Source organism: Phalaenopsis equestris, unplaced genomic scaffold, assembly GCF_001263595.1.
Source record: "Phalaenopsis equestris unplaced genomic scaffold, ASM126359v1 Scaffold000359, whole genome shotgun sequence".
NCBI classification, from domain to species: Eukaryota; Viridiplantae; Streptophyta; class Magnoliopsida; order Asparagales; family Orchidaceae; genus Phalaenopsis; species Phalaenopsis equestris.
Genome location: NW_018164801.1, coordinates 689523 through 698122, shown reverse-complemented (window position 1 = coordinate 698122; position 8600 = coordinate 689523). Strand labels below are relative to the sequence as shown.

The following is an 8600-nucleotide window of genomic DNA, read 5'->3' as shown; positions in this document are numbered from 1 at the left end:
TTTTTTTATATAGTTTTATGAATAATATTTTATAAACTCTCATAACTCCTTCTTAAGTATATAAAAAAGGAAATATAAAAAGGCTTATGCTTCATCTAAGACATTATGTAGGAAAGAAAATAATAATAATAAAAAAATTTAGAAGGGTAATATTATAAAACTTGAATAAGATCAGACATTATAGTAATTTCAATATTTTTAAAATTAACTAATATGGTAAGTGAGAAAATATAAATATAGTATAAATTAACACCCAAAATTACTAATTAATTCAGCACAAAAGGATTTGAAAAGTAATTGAACTTAAGAGATGACATGTAAAAAACTTTTTAAAATCATTTATTAACAATAAATTTAATAAAAAAAGGCAACCCTCAACAGAAATAATAAAAATAAAAAATAATAATTACAAATCCTACCCTCCAATAATCAGTCTACAGCTAATGTCATCCAAATGATATAAAATATAATGATCATTCAAAAACCATACAGAAATGTATTAGAAATTTATATGTATATATATATATCTTTTATTCCCATTTTATTCAAAAGCATATTTACAGAAAGCAGGTTATGATTTGATTAGAATGCACCTGATAGGGGAGCCCTCTGCGCCACGCAACCTCAGAGGCAGGCAATGCAAATCGTAGATACCAGGCTTAACATGTTCTAACTTTAAGCCCTCAACGATGATAATATCCTGAGTAAATAAATAAATAAACAAATAAAATTGTTGGCGAAGAATAATAAATTGTTTAAAAACTGGACTGTTGATGAAATTTTCTGAGGCATACTGAAATTTAAAAATTACGCAAGGCATAAATGTAAAACTGAAATCATACCCTGTTCTTGAGTAAAACCAGATGAGATGGGATCAGATCATCATATGCAGCAATGGACAAGTAATCAATACCTGAAATTTTTGGAAAGAAAGAAAGGTAATGAGCAGGAAAATGAAGAAAACAGCTCATCATGATTCACACAGGAAAATGAAGAAATCTTCAATAAATTTAAGAAATCACAACAAAAAAATATAGAAGTAGTGTCATGCAAATTTAATAAAAGAAAAACATGCAAAATCCTGTATCAACCATACAAGCACTGCATGGAAAATATGAAGGTAATAAATCATAATTCTGTAACTGAAAGCAAAAAACAAAGAGCACTATTGGAATTGATATTATATTATATATTAATTTGTGTAAGCAAACGATAAATAAGCACACCATAGTATAGTGGGGCTGGCCCAAAGGAAAGCTTATAGTGGGGCTTGAAATGTTTGAGGGAAACATGGAAAAGAATGTTAAATTTGAAGAGATTGTCAAAAGGTTAAAATAATAATAATAATAATAATAATAGCCTCTTATTCATGTGATAAAGCCATAGACAAAAATTAAAAACGAACAATAAATTAAAATAAAATGGAACATTGGAATGAAAGACTAATCTTATGCTAGAAGCTATAATAAATGAGGAAACAATATCCACTACAAATGGTACAACAACAACAACAAGCCTTCATCCCACTAAGCGGGGCATGCTACCTGATTGCTATTTCTCCATTGTGTCCTATTAAGTGTCATATTTTCATTTAGCTCTATTAAATTTAGATAATTTTATACACAACATGCCCTAGTCTATTAAGATCTGCCTCCACCTTTTTAACATAAGTCGAATCTAAAACACCTACTCTCCTAACTGGATCATCAGATGGTTGGCATTTAATGTGACCAAACCATCTAAGATGATTCTCCCTAATCTTATATGCCACTGAAGCTACACTAACCCTTTCACGGATGCATTTATTTTGCATTTTGTCTCTAAATGTTAAGTCACTAATCCACCTAAGCAGTTTCATCCCAACAACACTTAACTTGTTTTCATGCTTCTCTTTTAAAGACTAAGATTCTCCGCCATAAAGCATTGTAGGTCTCACCATCATCTTATAAAATTTTCCTTTTAAGTCTAATCAGAACATTTCTATCACACAATAGGCCCGATGCATTCCTCCACTTCAACCATCCAACTTGAATTCAACCATCCAACTTGAATCCAACTTGAATTCTAGTAAAAACATCCCCATCTATATCACCATCACTTTGAACAATAGAATCGAGGTATCTAAAATGCTCACACCTTCTAATGATTTGATCCCCATTGTTACAACTCTACCGCTAGATCTACTACTCTAAAACTATATTCCGTGTATTTAATTTTAAATCTACTAAAATAAAGGCCTTTAGAGAACTATATTCCGTGTATTTAATTTTAAATCTACTAAATAAAGGCCTTTAGAGTCTAATGTAGACCTCCATAATTCAAGTTTTTCCTAAACTCTTTCTCTAGTCTTATCCACACAATAAGATACATCCTCCGGTAAGTGTCCAATAAGAGCATCCAAAACTAAAGCAAAAAATATGGGCTTAAAACCCATCCTTGATGTAATCCACTAAAATAGAAACTAAAATAGAAAAACACTTGGTCAATCATTCTTCTATTCAAACACAATAGCCCTAATATACATATCTTTAATGACTTGAATATAAGTCATATCAACACCTTTCTTTTCTATAACTCTCCAAATAACTTCTCTTGAAATAAGAGCAGCATATTGGAGCTCCGCGTCTCTATACGCATATGTAGATCCCGTCTAGGTTTAGCTTTGATGCCAAATTGAAATCATTGCTAAAAAAATCTCCTTCATTTTATTTAACAAGAAGTTTATATAGAGCCGTACAAGTTACAACATTTACAACTAAATCTCTAAACTTCATCTAATTACAAATATGCCTACATTAGATACAAATCTCAACAAATATATTTTATGTTGATCATTCTTCTTTAAACCAAACACAAAAAAATAAATTCCTATATCTAATTTAAACCAAACCAAAAACTTCAAAGGATTTCAAAAACAATATAGTTCAATTACGCTATATTCCATTTACACTGCATTCACTTTTCAACAAATCAAATAGCCCCTAATATGAATTTGAATTTTATGCCAACATTCAAAATTTTTGTTGTTAAATTTAATGACAGAAAATCATCTATCGGCCAACAAATTGGAGGGAGCAAGAAAAAATTTGGAGCAAAAATATAGAAATCAAATTAAAAATTTATCCATAACAAGTGATTCTGCTAGCCCATGGAAATGAACTAAACGCTAGTGGCAACTTCTGCTTCACAAAAACATTAGCATAGACGTAAAAAAATCAAGTCAATGAAATCAACATGTATTTTGACTCACCAACAAGTTTAATATCAGTGTTATCAACCAGCCATTGTGCTCCATCCTTCATAAACCCAACATAGCTTGTGTCAAACTCTTTCTTCCACATAAGTTCCCTGAAGTAAACTAGTAAAATTTTTTATGAACGTTTCAAAACTAAACAAAAATTTCACTATTATCTAATCTTACAATCATAACAAGAAAACAAAGGATCTCAAACTTCAATATATTAATATATTAATCCATTGAAAATAAAATAAAAAAGTATGAGAAACTATATTAATTATTATATAAGTAAAGAGAGGATCAGAATTCTAATTTCTACAACATATTTAGCATATTGAGCTAAAATCAAGCCCGTACCCATTAAAGAATCAAATCTATTAAAATAAATATGTAAGGTAGCACAAAAAGGACCACTAATATAAACAAAAGAGCAGTTTTGCCAATGGCACTTTTCCACAAAAATGAAGGTACATAAAATTAGTGACATACACACCAATTCCTATGCATTTACATGTCTAACACTTAAATTTTACTAAGGTGGTATGCATGTAAAAGTTGAAGTTTAGGTGATAAATATGTAAATATATAGGAATTGAGTGGTATGTATACAAATCTTCCAATAATCAAATCAGGAAATCCAAACTAAAAACAGAACGCATCCCAATCACACAAGCATCATTCTACGCCAAGTCTCAAACAAACTAGAATAAAACTACGAAATATTGAAACAAAACAGATATTCAAATCTTTATCTATCAGAATATTAAATAAAACATAGTGGCGATGTTGCAGAGGAGAATTTTGGCTAAAACTCAATATTAACTGAGAAGATAAACTTACGTTAAAAAATGGTAATAGTTATTCTCCGAGTAGAATTAATTAGAAAATGTTATCCAAGAAATAAGTGGCAGAATAATTTACTTGTCAGTGTTCAGTGTTCTGAAAAGCACACGTAGAACTCCTCTTGGAATATGTAGGGACTCCATCGCTTCAGCTGTAGGAATTATACTATAAGCAACTTCTTTTCAAGAAAAAGATTTAGTTCATCTACATAACATACTTTGTACCAGAAGAATAAAGTAAAATATATGACAGCAGGCCTCCACTATAATAGTAGCAAAAATAATCACGATAAAAATGGTGGATCTCTTTGTTCTCATCAAACACCCTCAACAAACTCCAACAATCTTAACAAGAGGCCAATTGATTCTACAGACAAAAGGCCTCAAAAAGCAATCTTTCCAGATGTAATTCAAAAGATTTTTCAATTTTTTCGCTATAATATAACTACATATTGTGAAAAAAAAAGGATGGGAAAAAAATTTACTCATATATGTATAACTGTAAATGCAATGAAACGAAATACATGACTGTAATGTAATAAAAATAATTATGTAATAGTATTTGACAATTTCAAATTAATAAATAATATTATTTGAACTTGCATGCACCAGAAAAATAAGAAGCAAAATCAACCATGCTTGCATTGAATCAGGAGCGTGAATGGAGTCGGGGTGAGCATTCGTTGGGTTAGGATGAATCAATTTTCAAATTGGTCAAATTGATTGCAACCAAAATCCGAATTCTGAAAGCCAAATCAATTAAAATTTTAATAAATTTGAACAAATTGAACCGAAATTTAATTAGATTTAACGGGTATGATCATGAACAAAACAACATTCAATTGTTAGTTGGAAATTGGTTAATAAAAAACAACAAGAATTACATATTTTAAATGTATAATATCCATAAAATTTCATGAATCCAACATTTAATTTTGAAATTTCTGTTTTTCAATTTGTACAGCTGAAGAAAAATTAAAATTGAACTAAAAAACAAAAACCGAATATTGAGGTTTTAAAAACCAAAAAGCGAAATGCATTTTTGAAATCAAGCCAAATCAACCAAATCTGTTCAGTTCGGTTTGATTTTTATTTTTAACCAAATAATGCAAACCTCTAGAATGGAGGCAAAAAGAATTATAAATAGAACAAAGGTAAGGACACTTTTGCAGGAACTACTTTTTAACCGTTGAATTCAAGTTGAAAAAATATGTGATCATTAAATTCTCATAAGAAAAAAATTCAATGTCATAACAAAGGAACACAAATTCAAGTAGAAGCTACCTGTTATATTCCTGTCTCTTGGAACATCAACCAGCAATGCAGGGCCTATAAGAAATCAGAGAAGTGGATGTAAATCATATGTTTATCAGATAATCGTAGCTAAGAAAATACCGATAAAACCAAATCTCTAGAATTATTTAAAAGTTGAATATTTTCTGCATTATTCTATGTAAATAGAAAAAAGCTTGAAAAGCATTATCTGCTAGAACTATCCGTGAACACTAAGCAGAGTCACTCCTGGCGTTCACAAATTGTATCATTTCAGAAAGCGAGTAGAATTTCAGCCATTTTACGCACAAATTGCAAATTAGAAAAGCGATGAAACGGTCCATTGACTCTTTACAGGAGATCATTTTAGTCCTTAGTCTATAAAGCGGTGTTGTGAAAAATGACGGAAAAAAAACAAAAAATTGGATCGAGAAAAATTCACAAAACAGAAAACACAGCAGAAACACACAGATTTACGTGGTTCGACAAATTTTCTACGTCCACGGAGTTGCAGAGGATTTTATTAGCTTGAGGAATTACTCCCGTCGATCACCTCGACGATTACAAGAGAGCACTCTTTCTCTCTAGCTTTTTCTCTCTCCTCTCCTCCTCTCCTTTTATCTTTCTCTCTCTACACGAGAGCTTCAAACCAGAACACATCAGAAGAATCTGGAAAGCTACCAATACCAAAGAGAGATAACAAAGGGAGCTAGCATGCCGATTTATTACTTTCATCATGTCATTAGACCCATTAAAGAATTAATCAAATAATTAATGAAGTCCATTAATTATTTATTTTTCTCTTCTGCAACAAATCATAGAAGGAATTAAGAACAATTGATTTCGAGTATCAAATCCAATTTGTTGTCAAACATGAGAAAATGTCAATTTGAACAGTGAACCGGTTTCCATATTCACAACAAATCTCTCACTTGGAGACTGGTACATTGACTGCATTATCCACTAGCTGCGTCGTCATTTTCTTCAAACGTGATATCCTCCACCTTTACAACTCAAAGCTCATTGTCTTTATGCTAGAAGATCAACTGAAGTCGAGCACAACTTCAGTTCTCAAGAGTAACACCCTTAGTTGACATATCAGCTTCAATATAGACTTGTACCGCCAAGTTCTTTCCTGGGTTATTCTTGTATTTGTTTACAATTCCCATTGCATGAGCAATATCCTGTCTTTACTGAAAGTCTTTTTCAGCAAGTATAGCCCTGTACCTCTTACTGTCATCAAACTCAGTCTTCACCCGATACATATACTTGTTGTGCAATGTCTTCTTCCCTGGTGGAAGTTCTGTCAGCTCCCAAGTCTGATTCTCTGGCAGGGAATCCATAGTCGTTTTCCCAATAACGGAAGATGAAGTTTCTTCCCATAGAGATAGTCATTTATCTGCATCTTTTAGTAGCTAAAATCTGTATCATTAAACTTCTCGATCCGATTTTTTTCTTTATTGCCATCGTTTTTCACAACAACTGATATCTTTTAATATGAGTAGAAATAGTCTTTATGAAGGATTATTTCAGCTATAATTTTAAAAGTTCGGTGACTAATTTGATATTTTTATATACTTAATAAATAAAATGAACCCATGTAAAAAAATAAGGGGACAATTTTGGCACTCTACTCAATTGCATATTTTCATATTACATATTTTCATATTACAACATGCGTTAGATCAAACGGTTATCATGTCAAGTTAATTAACAAAAGTTAAGCATGGCCATGAAATCAATGAAGATGGCTAATCTCTCTATTAAATGACTTCTTTTCTTTTAGGTAAATGCAGTATGAATTCAAATAAATTTTTAATTTTTTTGGGAATGTGAATAAACATTATAAAGAAGAACAACCAAGTTTCATAAAACTATACGATAAATGCTACAGTTTTTATATTATTTTTTTAAAACTTTTTTTGTAAGGGATACCAGTATTTATGCTTCGTAAAACAAAAATAATAGTAGTCTACTTTCTAGTAAAAGAATAATTAAATTTCTTAAAATCCTGAACAAAAAAATTTTTTTAGGAGTATTCACATCCTATGTATTTACATATCCAAAACTTAAATTTCAATTGTTACATATATGCCACCTTACCATACAAGAAAAGAAAAGGTGGCATATATGTAAATATAGAACTCTAGTGAGAGATCTCGTATGTTGCGTAAACATGAGCATAAGTAGTAACTAAATAATAATATAGTGATCCAATTCATGATGTTTTGCACACTAGAGAATGTCATCCCGTCACTTTAACTCAGCCAGCTCATAGGCATTCTTGCAGATGAAGATTTACATACATTCCACAAAATTCATATGTATTTTCATATCTAACAACTAAATTTCAATTTTTATATACATATGTTGACCTCAATTTTCGTGAGGTCTAGTCTTCCGCTTAGGGTTTAGGATCTAGCCTTAGTAATCTCTCTTCGACTATCTTAGAATCTTAGAAGGACCAGCTCAATCCAGATTGGAGAATGACCGACTGGTCCTTCCATGTGCATGGTCCCACCTATTTGAAGTGGGGCCCACTCCTGTATACCCAGGCCTATATATTTGTTATTTGTTGTGTTTTTAGGACAGTTTTTGCTCGAGTTTTTCTCCCATCGGCATCCTTCTCCCTTGCTAGGGTTGTATCCAATGACAAATTGTGGTTATGATGATAAAACCTGAGCTTCAAAAATCAAGTGTGTATAAGCCAAGGCATCTAGAAAAGTATTTTGTGGCGGGGTCTCAGGTAAAATATGCATATTTCAGGGTCTCCTAACTGGAAAAAATTTGCGTACGTCAAGGGGTACGCAGAGATGTGTACATGATAGGGTAACTAGGGTTTCAAGAAACCAAAGTACATATACCAAAGTTAAGAATCAATATCATATATAAAAGAGCTTCAAGAAATTGTCTGTTAAATTGTTTGACAACACAATAGAGAAACTTCGAAAATCAATGAATGATTATCAAGCAACTGGGAGCAGCCCTAACTCCTCTAACGCACGCACCCGAGCTCTTTCTCTTTCCCTCTTCCTCTCGCGTGCCTAGCTCTCTCCCTCTCTCGTTCTCGAGCCGACCGAGCTTGTCCTTCTCCGCGCGAGGAAGGTTGACCCCGTTCGTCCTTACCTGACGCACTGTTGCCCGCAGTCTTCCTTCCCGAAGCGAGACCAGTCTTCACGCTGTGGCTTTCCTCTTCTTGGTAGTTTCGACTCTGTGAGAATGGTTCCCTGGTACTCTAGAATGACATT

At 32.0% G+C, this 8600-nt stretch overlaps 1 protein-coding gene across 1 annotated transcript; it reads right to left on the bottom strand.

Moving 5' to 3' along the window:
* Positions 1–425: 425 nt before the first annotated feature.
* Positions 426–5419, bottom strand: LOC110026212 (kynurenine formamidase-like; the record flags this gene model as incomplete). The annotated part of the gene is made up of 5 exons (XM_020727074.1): positions 426–700; positions 843–913; positions 3251–3348; positions 4160–4232; positions 5365–5419. Coding segments are annotated over 5 exons (426 nt in total), but the record flags the coding sequence as incomplete, so codon positions are not given.
* Positions 5420–8600: the final 3181 nt, after the last annotated feature.